The 19,703-nt window shown below is 50.9% G+C and overlaps 1 protein-coding gene across 3 annotated transcripts in view; it reads right to left on the minus strand.

Moving 5' to 3' along the window:
* LOC111933286 (schwannomin-interacting protein 1) overlaps positions 1 to 19,703 on the minus strand; it is an 83,080-nt gene that overhangs the window by 26,773 nt on the left and 36,604 nt on the right. For all 3 annotated transcript variants that reach the window (XM_086843243.1, XM_086843245.1, XM_086843244.1), the window contains exon 5: positions 10,428 to 10,883. In XM_086843243.1, the coding sequence (XP_086699369.1) occupies positions 10,428 to 10,883 (456 nt within the window). The remainder of the gene's footprint in view (positions 1 to 10,427; positions 10,884 to 19,703) is intronic.

Genomic DNA, 19,703 nt, shown 5'->3' on the forward strand with positions numbered 1-19,703 from the left:
AGGCATTCTTTTCCTCTTGCTCTGGCAGCCTGCAGCTTTTCCTGCTCCTTCAGTTTTCCTGAAATCTTCCCACAGGATGGAGATCCAGGGTGGTTCATTACAGACAGGCACGGGAGGGGTTATTAGAGGTTGGATTTGGGATTTTTTTTCTCCGTTGGCACCATCAGATTGAGCCTTTGAGTTGAGCCACGGAGTTCCCGGTGGCAGGAATTCCCAGGAAAGGTGCTGCTGGCTCCCAGAGGATTCACTGGGATGGGCACCAAGGTGCAAGCTGCAGTTTTATCTTGGCGTGGAGCCACAGGAGAGCAGAGGGATTGGGAAGGAGGGGCGGCTCGGGCTGTGCTGGAGCTGAGCCTGGCTCTGGAACCACAGCTGGATTTTCAGGAGAAAGCGGAGAAAGGGAATGGGGGCACCCAATCGCCGAGGCACGGGGAGGGAAGGAGATGGCAGTGGGAAGATTGGCTGCTACAGCAGGGAATTCCAGCTCTGAGGGACAAAATAAACCTCCCTGCTGGGCTGGGCAGCACAGGAGAGCTCAGCTTCCCCAAGGAATTCTCATCTCCATGCTGGAAACAGCAGCAGCGTGTCCAAGGCACAGGGATGGCTTTCCCCAAGGAAAGTTTATTTTTCAGGAATCTTATTTCTCCAGCAGTTACATGCTTACACATTTCCCTCCATATCCATCCCTGCAACAACCAAAAATCCTCTCCTAAAGCTGCAGCCTCACTGCCACCTCATCCCTGGGGTTTCCTCGGGAATCAGGGCACGGAAAGCGGCGAGGTTGGATCCAGGCCTCAAAGCACTCCGGTTTGCTTCTGGATTTATTTGGTCCAACACAAACCCCAGAGGAGCTAAAGGACATTAACAGGGCCTTAGGAGAGGGTGGCATCCTGCAGGCAGCACTGGCTCCAAGCCCCAGCATTCCCAAAGGCCTCCAGAGTTCCCAAAGGCCTCCAGAGTTCCCAAAGGCCTCCAGAGTTCCCAAAGGCCTCCAGCATTCCCAAAGGCCTCCAGAGTTCCCAAAGGCCTCCAGAGTTCCCAAAGGCCTCCAGAGTTCCCAAAGGCCTCCAGCATTCCCAAAGGCCTCCAGAGTTCCCAAAGGCTTCCAGCATTCCAAAGGCTTCCAGAGTTCCCAAAGGCCTCCAGCACTCCCAAAGGCTTCCAGAGTTCCCAAAGGCTTCCAGCATTCCCAAAGGCTTCCAGCATTCCCAAAGGTCTCCAGCATTCCCAAAGGTCTCCAGCATTCCAAAGGCTTCCAGCATTCCAAAGGCTTCCAGAGTTCCCAAAGGCTTCCAGCATTCCCAAAGGTCTCCAGCATTCCAAAGGCTTCCAGCATTCCCAAAGGCCTCCAGCATTCCAAAGGCCTCCAGCATTCCAAAGGCTTCCAGCATTCCAAAGGCTTCCAGCATTCCCAAAGGCTTCCTGCATTCTCAAAGTCTCTCAGAATTCCCAAAAGCCTCCAGAACTCCCCTGACCAGCTGTGGAAGGCCCTGGAATTCTTTTTGGAGTTTCCAGCATCTCTCCTGAGTAGCAGCAATTCCAATTCCACATCCCAGCTGTTCCAGGAGTACGAAATGTCCGGATAACAAGGAAGGAGGGATTGGAAACGGAGCTATCCCGAAACAGCAGCACAGCTTCCTGGGAATAACACAGATTTGTGCTCCATTCCAGAGGGGTGGGATGGGGAACAGCCCAGGATCAGCACTGCCAAACTCATCTTGCAAAATATATTTATTTACATGGAATATGGCACATGGGGTATAAAATGTGGGAAACCCTCATCCATGTGATTTATGGACAGCCTGGATTGGCGTTTCCTGGGAAAAGGTATCATTCCTGCAGCTCTGAGCACCTGTTTTGAGCCATTTCAATATTATTAATATATGGAAATATTGGCCAGTTTGGTCACTTGAGGATGGATCCAAAGGAATTCCAGGAGAGCTGGGGGGTCAAGGCTGTAGGCAAGGTTTGCAGGAGCATGCCCTGATTTCCACCTTCCCAGAAACAGACACTTGGGAAAGGTCCTGGAGGTGATTTTCCAGCAGGATGTTTCCCTGCTGCTCCCAGACCAGCCTAGGGAAGTCCCAAGCTGGGAATCTTCCTCCCAGGAAAAGGCCTCTCGGATCTTTGCACGGCCCAGCTAAAAGTCACCTTTCTGCTTTTTAAAAAAGTAATAATAGATAAGAAAACAGCAGAAGAAAGTCCAGGCCAGCTGGAGTGTGCCAGGAAAAACTCCAAGAGCTTGGATATTATGCAAATACAAAACACAGAGAATTCCATATGGAAAAATGATTCCCGCAATTATTTTTTCTCGGAACTCCTAAGAACACCAAATCATCAAACACCTGCCAGGCCAAGGAGCCAGAGAAAGGAATGACCCTGCTACAGAACGTTGCTATTTCCCCAAATCCCTCTTTAATAAATCCAATCTAGGAATTACAGGGAATAAAAAGTTTGGATTCAATTTTTAATAACTCACTAAAAGCATTTGGATTCCCCACGGGCCTCACACACCAGCAGCTTTTGTGTGCATAAAGAATCCAGAGCTTTAATAGAGTTCTCTTTTCTTTTTTAACATCGCCTCTACCATAGAGAGGATTAAATCTCAGCCTGGCGCTTCTCTTCCCTTGGAAATCCCATTTCCTCTCGGATTTCCAGAGGAAGCAGCAGGAATAAAGAGCCCTGGGTGTGATTTTCTCATTAAAGGAGATCTATAGATCACGGAGCTGCGCTCCCAGATGGGGGCTATAAATAAGATCTCCCACTCTGGTGACGCAAACGACTCCACAGGGAAAGATGAGGTGCCCCAAAATGATCTGAGGGCTTGGAAAAGCTGGAAAAGCTCCAGGGGAAGAGGGATTATGGAGCACCTCATGTGAAAGGATAATTGGAAGAGGGAAAATCATTTTCCACTGAATCTACGGGGGCTCTGCTGGAGCAGGATTGATTTCAGAGCCAGAGATTTTTAATGTTTTTTAGTTCTAACTAAAGAAATTCCTACACAAAAGCAGAATTATTTGAGATTGAAGAGCATGAACACACCAAATTCTGGTTCTTCCCAGCCCCCTCAGTAGTGTTACTGTGCCCAGAATTCCACAGGAATTCCTGGATTGTGGTGTCCAGCCTTGGAAAATACTGAACTGAGCAGATGATGGGATTATTTTAAACAGCTTCCTTTTTATAAAATTCAATTAATGCCTACAGTCAGACACTGGGAGAGGCTGGGAAATCACATTTCCTCCCAGTGGGGATTACACCCAACTTTGGTGAATTACATTGGGATTTTTATATATCCTTTCAAGAGGTTTTCTCCTCCAAAAAATCCATTTTTCCCACTAAATCTGACACTCCCTTAAAGCTCCTTTGGCCTAAAGCACATCCTGAGGAGATGGGGACGCAGATTTTTGTCACTGATATTGATTTTCCTGATTTTTTTTGCTGTTAGGAGGAGCAGTAATGATGCTTAGAGCAATTTCTTCACAGTTTCTACTCAAACTTTAAAAAAAATAATCAAGTGTTGCACCTGCTTTTCCAACCAGTTAAATCCAAACCACCTTAAATCCAGGCAGAGAGGAAGAAGGAAATAAATCACAATTCCTGCTGTTCTTATCACTGCTGAGGCAATCCTGCTGCTCACAGGAACAAACTCTCCTGTTTGTGAGGGTGTGGGGGATATTTGGAGCATTCTTTAGAATATTGAAACAAATCTTTAAATATTAAATCAATATTTCAACCATTTAGAGTAATTAGAACATCTCTGAGCTCCCTGGCATTCTGGAGTCAGGACAATCCTGGTTTTTTTCCAATGCTCCTCAGCAGATCTTCGATGTGGTTGGGGTCACACTAATAAATAAATCTATAAAATAAAAATATAAAAATATAAAAATATAAAAATATAAAAATATAAAAATATAAAAATATAAAAATATAAAAATAAATATATAAGTATAAAAATATAAAAATATATAAATATAAAAAATAAAAAAATAAAAAAATAAAAAAATAAAAATAAAAATAAAGATAAAAATAAAGATAAAAATAAAGATAAAGATAAAACTAAAGATAAAAATAAAAATTAAAAAAAAAAAATAAATATAAAAATTAAAATTAAAATTAAAATTAAAATTAAAATAAATAAAAAATAAAAAAATAAAAATAAAAATAAACCCTTTTCCCTCTGGTTTTTAAATCTCCTCTGCCCAAAATTTCTCCCTCCAGGTGCACCCAGATTTTCCATAATTCCAGGTGTTCCCCACCTACAGGCAGAGCACATCCATCCTCTCCATCCATAGGGAAAATAACAGGTTTTGCACAGCACAGGGCAGTTGTGAGAATTAAAACCCCCCTGCCTTGCATTTATCCCACTTAATAAGCAAGGAATATTTGCCTAAGCACATAATTATTATCCTGGGAAATCAAAATTCCTGCTGCCTGCTGCTATTCCAACCTGAGACACGTGGGTTCAAGAGGGAATTTGAAGAATTAGGTGGGATTGCAAGGCTCCAAAATCTCCCTATTTTAAAAAAAAAAAACAAACCCAAACCACTGCTCTGAGATATTCCAAATTTTGCCTGGAATAAATGCTCACTCCTCTCCTTGGAAACCCTTTGGATTTCCTGCTTGTGATTCCCAAACACCAAAAATACTCATTTATAATAAATTTATTGGTTTCACAGAGCCAGACCCCAACAATGATCCCTTAGCGTGGCATTAAAGGGAGATTTCCTGCTGCCTGCACCACAATTAGTGCTGGAAAAATCCAACTTTTCCAGCTTTTCCACATCCCACAGGAAACATTCACTCACCAGCCGAGCTGGCTCCATCACCTGGAGGAATTCCCATTCTGGCAGCACTGGGATGGAGGGGAATCATCCACCCAGACAGAATCCAGAGGCTGTTCCCTCTTGTGTTTGGTTCTTCCTTTAAGGAAAGGCCATGGGAATCAAGTTTTTCCTCAGGATTTTTAATCCTGGGAGTTTTGCCTGGCCTGGTTTGGGAATAAACAAAGGCCCATCCCTCCAAGCTATGGAATTCCCACTGAGCAGCTTGAAAATCCCTCTGGATGTTTTCCCAAGGGAATGGCCCTGCTCTCCTGGGCAGGATCAGGAATCTCCAACCTTTGAGCTGGGTGGGAAGTGGCCAAAGTCCAGGGCTCTCCTGATCCCCCAGCAGCAGGGATGGATCATTCCTGCAGCTCATCCCGCTCCCAGAACACTGCAACAATCCCCAATTACAGCTTTTTCCACACTCCAAAGGCTGGTTTTCCATGTCAAAGCCTCCCAATGAATTGATTACCCTGGAGAAGCTCCCTGATCAGGGATTTCCCTTTTGCAGGTGCCTGGGGAGGAGCTTGGTGCTCAGATCCAGCAGGGACCGGAGCTGTTGGATGGACAGGCAAGGTCTGGCTGAGCAATGACAGAAATGGAATTTCCTGCAAGCCCCAAGCCGGATTTTGGAAAGGAGAAGTTCCCACACTGACAGCTCCTGGCTGGAAAAATTCCTTCCAGCAGGAATCCCTGGCTGTTCCCTGCTCCCAGACATCATCACATCCCTGGGGAGGAGGGAACTCGCACTTCAGGCCGGCTCCATCAAGCAGTGATCGCTTATTTTAATTCCCAGCCAATATTTGCTCCCTGGATGTTTGGGCCAGCACTCCAAAGTGGATCAAGGCTTTACACCAAAGGTCTGGGCTCGATCCCAGCCCACATTCCCAAAAATCCTGCTCCACCAATATTCCCACGTGGCTCCAACAAGCACCTGTTGGCTCCATTTCTCTCCTCCCTCTTGCCAAGCTGGTCCATGAATTTCTCCTTCCATTCTGGCTGCTCTGATCCATGAAAATCAGATCCCTGCCCATGGCAAATGATGAAATGATTCCAAGATTTTAGTCCACGCTCTGAATTAGTTTCAAGTTTTTGGAGAGACGCAGGCAAGAAAGAGTTATTCACGTGGTCCATGCCAAATTCCATCCTACAGCTTCTGGAATATCCTGGGTTAACCCTGAAGTCTTTCCATGGAATCATTAAGATTGGAAAAGCTCTCTAAGACCACTAAATCCAAAAATTAATCCACCACTGCCGTCTTTGCTGTTAAACCACGTCCCCAAGTGCCACTTCCACATTTTTTGAGCATCTCCAGGAGGTTTCCAGCTGTTTCCAAACGCAGACCTGAAGCTTTTCCACCTGCCCAAGGCGAGTTCAGGACTCTGGATGCTCCTTGCTGCCTTCCAGGGTGGCTCCGTGGGCAGCCGGACACCGATGGGACAGCTCAGAGGGAAGCAGGAGCACCATGCCCACCTCCAGAGGCTCAGGACAGCCTGGAGGACCAAAACAGCCAGAAGGACACAAATTTATCTTCCTGAAACACTGGAAATGCAGGAGTGCAAGTGTCTGGACAGATGATTCCTTGGATTCAGCGCCACAGGGATAACCGGCATCGATCCGTCTCACAGCAGGAATATTCCAGGGATGAAGAGATAAAATAGAGACTCCAACACATCCTTCCCCATCCAGAAAGCTCCTGCAGAATTCCTGGAAGCTGCAGGGATGAGTTTTTAGCAGCACTGCCTGCACTGAGCCTCGAGGGCAGCAAAATTCCTTCGGCAATTCCATCCCTCCCTCCCTGCCCAGCCGGTCACAGCCGAGTCTGCCGGAGCCGCTGCCCCTCCTGCCAGCGTTTCTTTAATTGACTCCAGAATTTGCAGGTATTTTTCCCAGCCAATCCATCCTATTGATTGTAATTATCCTCGGAGAGGTGATGGGAGGAATATTAAAGCCATTAAGGCTGATTTGGATTTGATTCGAGCCATTAGAGGCACGGCAAGTGGAGCCTCGCCGCTTCCCCGGCACCTCCACGGCTCCTGAGGGCCATAAATCATCCCATGGCACATTTGGTACCACTTTGGATGCAGACAGGAGTTGAGGAAAGGAGGAAAAATGAAAAAAAAAATGGGAGGGAGTGGTTTCCTGTAGCTGGGTGAGGAGATTGAGTCAAGCATCTCCATAGGGAACCTTCCGAGCACCGAGTGCCTTCAGGAAAGAGCTTTCTCCTCTTAGGTGGAGCCCAGAAAACTCAAGGGTCACCTGACACAGCCCATCGGGTTTGGAAGGACCTCATCCAATGAATCCAGCTCCAAAAACAGTCATCTCACCCTTCTGGGGGGAGAAAGGCAGGAATATTCTCCATTTCTAGACAGCATCAGCCCACCTGGCCCTCAGGGACCCTGCCAGGGGACACCAGGGAGCCCCAGAGCAGCGGATATGGAACAGCCAGAATGGACACAGCCATGGCCATCCCATCCCCCTGGGAACTCTCAGCAGTGCAGCTGCCAGTGCCAAGCCAAATCCTTCCCAAATTTCCTCCTAGGAGCTTCTCAGGCAGCAGCAGCACCCTTGTCTGCAACCTGAGGGAGCAGCCTTGGCCCTCACATCCCGTCTGTGCTGTGTAATCCCACTTGGAAGCTGAACAACAGCTCTTCCCTTGGCATTAATATCGTTAATATTCCCTTTTCCAGCCTTTCCAGCGACTCAGGGCAGATCTCCGCACCTACGGATGTGACCAAAGGTTCCTCATCATTTAAACCTTTCATTTAGTCCAGCTGCAGCATTCCCAACCCCTCCTTGCATTCCAGCCCAGACCCTCCTGGCTGGGGAGACCTCCTAAAACCATGCTAGAGCTTCCTTGGGAGTGGGAATTTCCTTCTCCCGAGGCTCCAGCACGACCTGTGTCCCCCAGCAGAGCCTCAGCACAGTCAGGGTGATCCCAGCACAGCCCTGGGATCAGCAGAGATCCCTGAATCCGGGCTGGGATGCTCAGGCAGGGCCAGGGAGGAGGGATGGAGCAGGCAGGGATCCAAAGGAGAGGAGCAGAGCCCCAGGGAGCAGCAAAGCTGAGGCCACATGGTCCCCTGATGGGTCACCCTGGGTGAGCCCTGCCCTGCCTTCACCTGGGGCAGGAGAAACCCCAAGAAAATCCTGACAGCAGAAAAAAACCTCAATTTTAATAATCTTAATAAAATCATCTCAATAAAACACCTCTCTGGATTCCTGGGAACAGCAACCAGCCTAGGAAACATCTCCACTCCCATCCCACCCTGATTCCCTACCCCAGCCAAGGCCTGTCCTACTGAAATTCCCTTTTTTCCTGGGGTATCCTGCAAGCAGTGGGAGCAATCCAGAGCATTTCCCTGTATTTGCTCCCTGGCTGCCTCCTCTCCATGATTCCCATGTTTACAAACACTTGGGCTTCCAGCAGGGCAAGGCAAGGGTTTGTTATAAACACTGAACCGCAGGGAAATGTCAAGGGCAGGGAAAATAAAAATAAAAAGAGGGATTTGCACTTTGGTCTGGTTCAGCCTTGAAGGTTTTGGGTCCTGGTGGGAGAGGCTGGGAGCTTCCAGACATGGCCAGGGAGGACAGGAGGTGTCATGGGGACATCAAACACCCCTTCCCAGGCAGCCAGGAGGGGAAATGTCCCTTCCCAGCAGCTTTTTCCCTTTGATCCAGGGGGGAAGTGGAACAGAGTTGGAACACCCCTTCCTCCTCCTCCTCATCCCTGGCAGCCAAGGGAAGGGGAATTGTGGAGCAAAGGTGTCTCCAGGACAGCTGGGGAGCTGAGGAAACTCTCTCCAGGGCCACAGACGCTGGGAAAATCACATCTGCAGGGTGGCAAACTCCATTTCCTGGGAGGGAAGAGACCCAGAGCTCTGTCCCAGCCATGGGAGATGCTCTCCATGCCCTGGGCTCCTCCAAGCCCAAATCCAGGTGTCTGTCCAGGCTCATTCCAGCCCCGGATCTGCCCAACTCTCCACGGGACAAGTCAGGGCGTGAGGCAGCCTGAATTCCTTCCAGGGCCTCTGTGCCTGTAGGAGGGAATGGGAGGATGGAGGAGGAAAATCCTGACAGGGGCAGAATTCCTTCGGTGACAGCTCACCTGGTTAAACTCATGCCTGGAGGCAAAGAGTTTCCAGCAGTGCCAGCAGAGCTGATCAGATAATGCTGGAGAAATCAGCTCCCAAACCACAAAAATGAGGTGGGTTTTGGTTTTTTTTCCCCTTTTTTCAGGCTGAGTTCCTGCACAAATGACTGTAATTAAAGCTGTTACCTGTCAGTTCCTCAAGGCACTGAGGCTCCAGTGTTCAGGCTTTGGAAAAACGCATCCCTGCATGGCAGCAGTCCCACTCATCCCTCAGCTTACTCATCCTGCCCAGCACCCACCCAGATTTGTCACCAATTAGTTGTAATTCAAGGATTCAGGGGGAAATCCCCACCTCCCTGAGCGAGGTGACTTCACAGGAAGTTAGGGCATGGAATGCCTTTCAAACAACAAAAAAATCATGGAAAAAAAAATCATGTGTGCCGGAGGCGAGGCCACGGGGTAGGGCTAGTGAGGCACACGGCGTTTCTCAGCCATCCAAAGGCTCCTGCAGAGCCTCCAGGAGAGGTTTGGTGGATTCCTTTGGAATTCATACATTATGGAAGAGCCTCAGCCCTGCCGTGTCACCGGCGTGTCTGCAGTGCTTGTTTCTCTCACATCACTGCAGCTCAGAAGTTCTGTGCGATTCCCAAACCACCCTAAAGGATGGGATCAGGCCACGATTCTCAGGGTTTCTGTCAAACAGCACCGGGGGGTTTGTTCTGATGGACACCAGGGCCTGGGGAAGGTTCTTCTCCCAGCAAAGGAGAGCACACAGCGCCAGCCTGGCACCGCTCCCAGCCTGGGAAAAGCTGATATTCCTTGGATTCTCCAAGGGGACCCAGCTCTGAGAAAGGCTGCTGGTGACACCTCGACACCACATCCCTGGAGCTGCAGGGAACCAGCCCCACCAGTGGTCAAGGATGCTCCGGGAAAGTTGGAGAATCATGGAATGGTTTGGGATGGAAGGGATCTTAAAGCTCATCCCATTCCCTGCCATGGGCAGCGACACCTTCCACTATCCTGGGTAGATCCAAGCTCCATCCAGCCTGGCCTTGGGCACTTCCAGGGATCCAGGGGCAGCCCCAGCTGCTCTGGGTACCCTGTGCCAGGGCCTGCCCACCCTGCCAGGAAACAATTCCTGCCCAAAATCCAGTCTAAATCTACCATCCTGCACCTTAAAGCCATTCCCTGGGTCCTGTCCCTCCATCCCTTGTCCCCAGTCCCTCTCCAGCTCTCCTGGAGCCCCTTCAGGCCCTGCAAGGGGCTCTGAGCTCTCCCTGGATCCTTCTCCTCTCCGGGTGAACATTCCCAGCTCTCCCAGCCCGGCTCCAGAGCAGAGGGGCTCCAGCCCTTGGAGCATCTCCGTGGCCTCGTCTGGCCTCTCTCCAGCACCTCCCCATCCTCCTGCTGGATCCGCCAGCCCCGGCAGCATCCCTCCGGGTGGGCTCCCGGCAGCCCAAAGCAATCCCCGCTCCCCGCTCCATCCGCCCCCCAAAGCGCTCCGCACTCACCGAGGCGGGGCTGGCCCGCGGCTTGCGCTGCTGCTCCCGGCACTGCAGCCCGGCCAGGTGCCTCTCCAGGGCTGCCCAGTCCATGGCCGGGGGCTGCGGGTCCCGGGGGGGCCTGGTCCCCGCGCTCCGCCGCCCGCCGGGCCCCGCGGCCGCTCCGCGCCGCCGCTGCGGGGGCTCCGAGCGGGGCGGGGGCCGCGGGCGGGGGCAGCGCCGGGCAGCGCCGGCCCCGGGGCCGCAGCGGCGCCCATGGGCGGCCGGGCAGCGCCCCGGGGACCCCCCGTCCTCCTCCTCTTCCTCCTCCTCCTCCGAGTCGTCCAGCGCCGCCAGGTCCAGGCTGCTGGGGGACGGCGAGGACTTGCCCTCCGAGCACGGCGTGGCTTTGCTGGAGTTGGATTCCGAGCTGGAGCGGCTGCTGCCGGCGTCGCTGCCTAAATCCATGCCATCCTCCCGGGAATCCTGGCGGAGAGAAGCGGAGGGCAGGCGTGTCAGGGATGCCCGGAGCGCTGCTGCCCGCCGGGCACGGGAAACGCCGGCCCGGGGCCGCCCCCGCGCTCCGGAGCTGCCGCCGGCCCCGGGCGGAGCGGGCGGGGGCGGAGCGGGGCCGGGCTCCGGCTCCGCCGCTCGGGAGCTGCGGGAAACGCCGGCTGCCGGCAGGGAACCGCCGCTCCGAGCGGCAGAAAATCCCATCTTCTTGGTGTTTTAGTTAATTATTCTTGTTTTGGTTTTATTATTGTTATTGGGTTTTTATAGCTTGGGTGTTAGCTGGTGGTGTTGTAACTGTTTTTTCGTTGTACGAAATAAATGGTTGTTACTCTTTATTTCAGCGGTTGTTGGGTCGGGACGATCCCAAGCGATGGCAAGCATAAATCCAGGCTGGTTAGAGGATGGATGGAATCAGCTCGGAGGGAAAGGGTTTGGGGGTGTTGGTGGAAGAGAAGCTCAGCCTGCCCCGGCCACAGGCACTGACAGCCCCAAAATCCCCCCCGTGCTGGGCTGGGCCCCAGCGAGGGCAGCAGGAGAGGGGGGATTGTGCCCCTGTGCCCCGCTCAGGCGGGACCCCACCCGCACAGCTGCCCCCACATCTGGGGGCTCCAGCAGGAGGATGTGGAGAGAGGCCGGAGGAGCCCAGGGAGATGCTCCAAGGGCTGGAGCCCTCTGGAGCCGGGCTGGGAGAGCTGGGGGTGCTCACCTGGAGAGGAGAAGGATCCAGGGAGAGCTCAGAGCCCCTTGCAGGGCCTGAAGGGGCTCCAGGAGAGCTGGAGAGGGACTGGGGACAAGGGATGGAGGGACAGGAGCCAGGGAATGGCTCCCAGTGCCAGAGGACAGGGATGGATGGGAGATTGGGAAGGGATCCCCGGCTGGGAGGATGGGGAAGGGCTGGGATGGAATTCCCAGAGCAGCTGTGGCTGCCCCTGGATCCCCGGGAGTGCCCAAGGCCAGGCTGGACATTGGGATCTACCCGGGACAGTGGGAGGTGTCCCTGCCATGGCTGGGCTGGGATGGGATGAGCTTTGAGGTCCCCTCCAACCCAAACAATTCCATGATTTTATGGCCGGCTTTGGCGAGGGGGTGGCGTGTGGGGCTGTGGGTGACTGCAGGAAGTGACAGCAGTGACATCCTCCCTCCCACGGCCCCAGGGACCACAGGGCTCAAATCCCTGCTTCCACCCTCTCCCTTTCTTTCCTTCTCTAAAAGTAATTTAAACTAACTCGTTAAGAGTCGCCTATAAATAACTCCGCTAAAAAAAACTAATCTAGTTTCTGTATTCTGGGTCACCGAAGCCAAGTTTAACACGCAAATGTTCCCATTCCCAAATCCACGGCAAGGAGACCTTTTAAGGAGGTGGGGCTGAAATGGGGAGCATCAATCACAGGGATCGGGAGATTCCACACAGGGTTTGGGAGATGTGGCAGCAGCCAGCTGCCCTCTGATCCCTGCAATCCCAACCCTCTGGATATGGAGGGGGAGAGTTCGGGGCCGGGGGAGAACCAGCAACTCTTAATTAGAATTGCATCGAAACATTGCACTGGCTCGGGAGCTGATTCTGTGGCAGGATTTTGTGTGAGAAACATCCTTGAGGTCACCCAGCGACAATCAAAACATCTCTGTGTTATCAACTCTGTCTCCAGCCCAAATCCAAAACACAATTAACTCTACCCCAAAGGCATCCCGGGGGTGTAAGAATTCCCTGTTGGGCAGAGGTGGGCATGGCACAGACCCCCGGGGCACAGCTCAGCCACAATCACCCCTTGGTGCTTCCCCACGGCCTGGGTCGGTCAGGAATTCCAAAGGGATGAGAGGGGAACATCTGCAGCCTGTTAACTGCTGGCACTTCTGAACTGCTCATCCCCAGGAGACAGAGGGGAGGGGACGGGAGGGGAGGTGAAGCCTCCTGTGCCACCTCTGACACCACATCCCCCTCCTGGGAGTACCAAAACCCACCGACATCAGATGGGAAAAACATCGGGAACAGGGCACAGACTGGGGCTGAGAGGTTTCAGTCATCCCCTCTCCTCCCTGGGATGGGAATCACCGACTCACGGGAAGGTCTGGGCTGGAAAGGAGCTTAAAACTCATCTTGTCCCTGTCCTGCCATGGCAGGGACAGCTCCCACTGTCCCAGCCTGCTCCAAGCCCCATCCAGCCTGGCCTTGGGCACTGCCAGGGATCCAGGGACAGCCCCAGCTCCTCTGGGAATTCCACCCCAGATCCTCCCCACCCTTAGAGGGAGGAATTCCTTCCCAATATCCCCGTGGCAGTGGGAAGCCATTCCCCCTTGATCTGCCACTACATACCCTGGATAAAAATCCCTTTCCAGCTTTTCTGTAGGAGACTCCAACTCCCAGGTGCAGCTTTAGGGGGATAAATGTGCTGGGATACACAGGGAATAGCACATGGCTTATTTGGGATTAACCTTTCCCTTGAGGTGTCTCCTCCAGGTGCTCAGCCTGGATTATCCCCATTTTCTCTCCTGACCCCCAGGAGCAGCTGAATCCCTCCCTTTTGCCAGCTGATCCCTGCTTCCCTCCCAGACTGCCTGCTGGCTGAAACTCCACAAAATCAGGAACTGCAAAGTGCAGTTTTAAAAATAATCCCAGCAAATGGCAGGAAGGAGCAAAATCCCGGAGATGAATTACACGGGGAAAAGGTTTCACCACAAGGTTAGGAGGGGGTGGCATTTGACACAATTTTTATGGTGCAATTCTTTATTTGGGGCTGGTTTCACGTCACCACCAGCCCCAAAAGGGATTTTTCGCTGAGCAAAGGAGGAGCTGCCTCACTGCTCCCAGGAAAATCTGATTTATAGGATCTTCACTGGGGAACTTTCTTTCCCTCAACGCCACGAGTGCACTGATAACGTTTTGTGGAGGATAAGAGCGCTTCCCTCTCCCTGAATTTCCCAGTGTGGACATCTGGAATGGCATGAAACGAGTGGCAGGCACTTCCCATTCCCAGTTTTCCTGTTTTAGTGGGATAAAGCTGTTCCAGCCTTCATTCAATTCACGCTTTAAGGTGCCAGTCCTCACAAAATCCCTCCCTGCTGCCCTGTCCTCAGACGAATTTATTTTCTTAAAAGGTTTAACACATCATAGACTTGATTTTTCCAAGTTTCTCTTGCTTTTTTTTCTTCTCACTGCAAACAGATCCAGTAATTTTAACCTCATAATAAACCCTCTCCACTTCTAATTATACACAGGGAACACATTTCTGCTCGACCCTGCACAGGAAGGACCCAGCTCTTGCTATTCCAAATGGCATTTCTCTCTCTCACAAACCCTTTTCCAAAACCATGGAAAACTTTGGATTTGTAGGGATTGTCAAAGGTGTGAACACAAACCCTTGGAGCTGAGGGAATCTGTTTTACAGCTCTTTTATTCAGTGCAAAGGAGGTTGAATACAAACAAGGCTTGTGGGGTTGATTCTGAGGCAGAAATAGAGCACAAAAATAAGATTCTTATTCTTTTCCTGGGGCTGGTTTAAAAGGCATTTTGCTGATTTTCATAAACTATTAAATAGATTTGACTTTTCTATTTTGGCACTGCTGCAACCCCATTCTAAAATGGGTTTCTTGCATTCTCTCCTGCTAAATTGCAGAAGTTTTTGGGTCAGAGAAGGAGGAAAGCAGGGAAGTCACAACCACCCTTAAAACACCATAAATCCCTAAATATGGGAACATTTCTGCCAGCTGGGTCTTTATCCCAACATCCTCATGTCCACCCAGAGATCCCCATTTGTGTTTTTACCTTAAAAATTGGGGTTTGGGTTTTTTTCTTCTACTGACACCCACACAGAGCTGAGCATTGTCCCTGCCCAGGTGGGATTTGCCAGGGAAATGATGCTGGGATAAAAATATCCCCAGGATAAAGCAGGAAAGGGAAGTTTCCTCTGAACACAAAGAATTTCCCTTTCCTGAAAAGGACTGCACTGAGATCAGGGCACATTTCCTTTTCCTTCTGCAACCCTCTGTGAATATTCCTGGGTTTTGTGATTCCATGGGCAGGAAAAAAGCTGTCAGAGTTCACCTGGGAGAGTGGGAGCTGCCCCAGCCCAGGGGATTGGACTGGATGAGCTTTAAGGTCTTTTCCAACCCAAACCATCATGGAATTCTGTGATTTGATGGTTCTGGGATAAATATTCAGGCAGAGTGGAATATTCTACAGCTTATCCACACAGAAAAGATGTCTCCTCTCCAAAAATCCCAATAACACCCTGCAGTCCCTGTGCACTCTGATTATCCCAATCCCTGCCTTTGGGATTAGGAGCACTGGGATGCTGCACTGCTCCAGGTTTTCCAGCCCTGTGCATCCCTGAGATTCCAGCAACAAACCCAACACCAACCCTGAAATGCCAAATTAAGGCAAATTCATTTAAAAACAGACACGGTGGGGACTGACCTGCAGCTCCTTGGGGTGCAGGGATAGGATCCATGCAGCTGCATTCCCCTCTGGAATGCTGAATCCTCCAGCAGGGAGCTGGAGGCCACAGGGCTGCCATGGCAAAACCCCCGTGGACATTGCTCCTGTACCCCCTGCATTTGTGGCTTTAACTCCTTAAATTTAGCAAATTCAATCTAGCCAATCAATCCTTTGCTTAATTTAGATGGGGACTGATGGGGAGGGAAATCACAGCAGGACTCAGAGCGATGGCACCGTCACCAAAGCCCTGCTGGTGGCACAGGAGGGGGACACGGGCAGCATCCCAAAACTCATCCCTCTTAGGCCACGCTCAGCATTTTGGGATCTGGCAGTCCCCAGCTCTCCAAACTGGGATTTGATGTTTGCTGGGATGGCTCCACCTCTGCCAGGCCTTTCCTGACTCCCAGAAGTTTCTCCCACATCCTAAAACACCCACAAAACCCACGCTGATTCTTTCCCTTTGGAAAAATTGGAGGTTGAAAGAGCTGCTCCTGCCCAGACTGGTTTTCCTCGAAGTTATTTGGCTCTGGGGTGAATCATAAAATCATGGGATGGGTTGGGAAGGACCTGAAAGCTCATCCCATTCCCTATCCATGGGCAGGGCCACTTTCCCCTATCCCAGATTGCTCCTGTCCAACCTGGAATAATTCCATGGCTGGAGCTGCTTCCCCTGTGCCTGTCCCAGCCCGGAAACACCGGAGGAGCAGCAAAATCCTTGGAGTAAACAAAAGGAATCTCCTTATCTGTCCAACAGCCTCTGGAATTCCTTGTAATCATCAAGGCCAGGGGGGAAAAAAATGCCTTTTAATGAAGTGCTTTGGAAGGCACGTGGGTAAGGAATGCGAGCAGGGAAATAGCTGGAATATTTCAGATGCATGAATCCACAGAGCCCTGCTGAATCTCAATATTTACGTTTCTTCCTCTAAAACACATTAACTCCTGAATTCCAGCCTGTGCACAGAAGCTTTTGCAGCATTTCTCCCCCAAAATTCCTCCTGATCCTTTGGGTAGAAAGGAACCAGCCCCTAAAGGAAGTCTCAGCTTAATTAAGGAGTGTGTTAATCACCTTGGGGTTCTCTGGTTGTCACTGGGAGTCCAACAAAAGCAGGTGGAGCGTGCTCAGCTCCAGCAGAACTCAGGAGGGTTCATCCACCTGCCTGAAACCAGGAATGTTTGGAGCAAAAACCAACATTCAGGAATTTCTCCCAAGTTTTTGTTACATCCTGGACGATCCAGCTCGCTGCCTGAGGATTGTACATTTTCTGGGAATGTAAATATTTTACAGTGAATCATTTTTTTGTCCAAATCAGTTGAAGGAGAGGCACAGAGGTCTGGAAAAATGAAGTTTGGATATTCCTCCCACAATCTGTGATCTCACCAAGATCCCCCTGATCTGAGCCCGGCTCAGGGGTTGAGTCAGGTTACAGATAATTAATCCCAGCCTAACACAGCCAAAGCCTGGAGCAAACCAGGAGAGGGGAAGGTGCAGAAGGAATTCCTGCTTCAAGGCGTGGGATCAAATCCCAGCAATCCGCTCCACTACCAGTGAATTTAGAGCCAACAGCTGCTGCTGATTCCCGGGTCCCATCAAGGACAATTCTCCTTTGCTGTTTCTGCCCCGTCAGGATCCCGTTCCCATGGGTTCAGCTCTGGCCCAGGGCATTCTGCAGCTTTGCTGTTCCCAGGTGATGCCCCAGATCCTCAATCAGCCCTTCCAAGGAGCCATGGGGGAAGCACTGCTCAATCAGAGCAAACTGTTCTGGGTCCAATTTTGGGTTTTATTCCAAATCTCAGGGCCAGGCCCAAACTCCCTGCGCTGTTTTCCTCTCATTTCTTTGCCAGAGGCAGAGCTGGGTGTGTGGGATGGTCCCTGGGATGGCCACAGCATTCCCTGGATGTGTGTGTGTGTCTTTCCTTGGCTCCTCTCCTGCTTTGGGGGATGAAAAGGTTGGATTTGATGGGCTGGGAGGGCTTTTCCAATCTTACTGATTCTGGGATTCCTTTTTATTAATGATCCTGGGATTCCTTCTCCTTCATGATCCTAGGTTTTGTTTTCCTTCATGATTCTGGAATTCTTTTTCCTTCATGATTCTGAGATTCTTGTTCCTTCATTATTCTGGGATTCTTTTCCCTTAATGATTCTGGGATTCCTTTCCTTAATGATTCTGGGAGTCCATTTCTTTAGCGATTCTGGGATTTCTTTTCCTTAATGATTCTGGAATTCCAAGAGCTGGTTTTGGGAAGGTATCACCCCTGATCCATTTCTGGTGGCTTCCTCAAGCATCTCCCTGCAGTTATGCCCCAAAGTCACAGAATTATGGAATCATTTAGGTTGGAAAAGATTCCAAGATCACCCAAGCTGGGCCTGATCCTCACCTTATCCCCAGCCCAGAGCTCTGAGTGCCACATCCAGGAATTCCTGGGACACCTCCAGGGATGGGAACTCCAAACCTCCCTGGGCAGTGTTTAACAACCTTTCCATTAGGAAATTCCTGCTGATGTCCTCCCCTGGTCTCCTCCCTCTCCTCCTGTCCCCGTTCCCTGGGATAAGATCCCAAATCCCCCCTGGCTGTCCCCTCCTGGCAGGGAGCTGTGCAGAGCCAGAAATTCCCCCTGATCCCCCTTTTCTCCAGGCTGATTCCCTTTCCCAGCTGCTCTCTCCCAGGATTTCCCAGGAGCAGCGCAGGAGCCCAGAGAGGCAGCAAAGGGTGGCAGAAGCGCAGCTGCACAGGCACAGATTCCTTTCAGACACTCCAGAATTGCTCTCCAAAATAAACAAGCGTGGAACAGCCACCTGGGAGGGGGGAATTGCTGCGGGAAACTTTCCCTCCCCCATCCCTTGGGATGCAGGCTGCAGGGAAAGATTGGGAAAGCCATCCCTGCTCTCACCCCAAACACTCTGCACCATCCAAAGGCTCTTCCCTGGCTTTTCCCTGCTTGGTTTTCCCAAATACACGGATGGCCAGACATTCCTCATGTGCCGCATCAGGAATGTGGTGCCCCGGCCCAGGGAAATATTTTTATACTCATTAATACTAAAAAAAATAAAATAAAATAAATACAACTTCAAAAAATCCTCAAACTCCTTTATGACACGCAAATCCAGGGAAAATAAAATCTGTGACAGCAGCAAATGGAGCAGCGAGGAATGAGCTCTGCTCCCTGATGAGGAATTGTGCTTCACCCACAACAGATGCAGCTCTTGATATTTGTTTTCTGCATAAATCTACATTTGAGGCTGAAAGCAACTGCTCTGGCTTTGTCTTGCTCTGTTCCATCTCTCACTGCTCTTTTCAGCTCGGTGCCTCACACAAACGGCTCCGGTTTGGGCTTTTCCAGCCCCAAATCCCAGCCAGGGAGACTCTGGCCATGGAATAACTTTGCTGCAGGATGTCCCTTTGTCCATGGTTATCAATTCCTGCCAGCAGGGATGGTCCAGCCCAGCCCCGAGCCATGGGCACAGCCAGGCAGGGATAAGGCCCAGCTTTCTAAGGAATAAAGCCTGATCCCACATTATATGGAAAGAAAAACCCAAGGCAACTCCCCAAACCAACACAGACTACATTATAAATATATTTCATGAGATATAAAGTCACTTCCAACCTCAACCATTCCATGATCCTTCCCATGACTCCATGACTTCCAGCTCATATTGCAGCCGAGGCTTTGGGAATGGCCTCGTGCTGCCGCATTTCCCCTGGAATGGGAAGTCGGGAACAGAGAGTGGATAATGCTCTTAGCAGGGCTGTGCCAGGCTCCAATTAACACCAGAGAGCTCGTTATTAATTATGGGAATGAGGGAAAATCGAGGATGGGAGAAAGGAGATGGCCCCAAATAACTGCCAGGAGGGAAAAAGGAATGCCTGGAAAGCAGCACTGGATCAGGGATGGAGGACAGAGCCCTCCGGCCACCCCGGTGTCGACAACAAATTCCCAGACCAGGGATTGGGATGTTGGGATCCCAAGCCCCACTTCCCCCTGTCCTTCTTGCTGCCCATTCCTCTGGGATTCGCCTGTAGAACTGAAAAATCAACTTTGAATTCCTTTGGCATCCAAGATCCCAGCTGAACTCTGTCCCGCCGACGGAGCCGCTTCCAAAAGAATCCCAAAATCCAGACGGTTCCTGGAGTGGCCTTAACCCTCGGGATGGAGGGAGATCTCTTCCCAAGGAAAGCAGGATGCTGCTGCCTCCAAAAAAATCCTTCCCTTCACAAGCCTCGACCTTGGCAGGGAAATCCTGTCTGCCTTGAATTATTCATCCCTCTTCCCGTGCCGCTCCAGCAGACAATTCCAAACATTAATATGCCATGACTTTCTGTCCTTTTGGGGTTATTTTTCCCCCTTTTCCAAACTCACACCAT

This window comes from Cyanistes caeruleus, chromosome 10, assembly GCF_971803275.1.
Source record: "Cyanistes caeruleus chromosome 10, bCyaCae1.hap1.1, whole genome shotgun sequence".
Lineage (NCBI taxonomy): Eukaryota > Metazoa > Chordata > Aves > Passeriformes > Paridae > Cyanistes > Cyanistes caeruleus.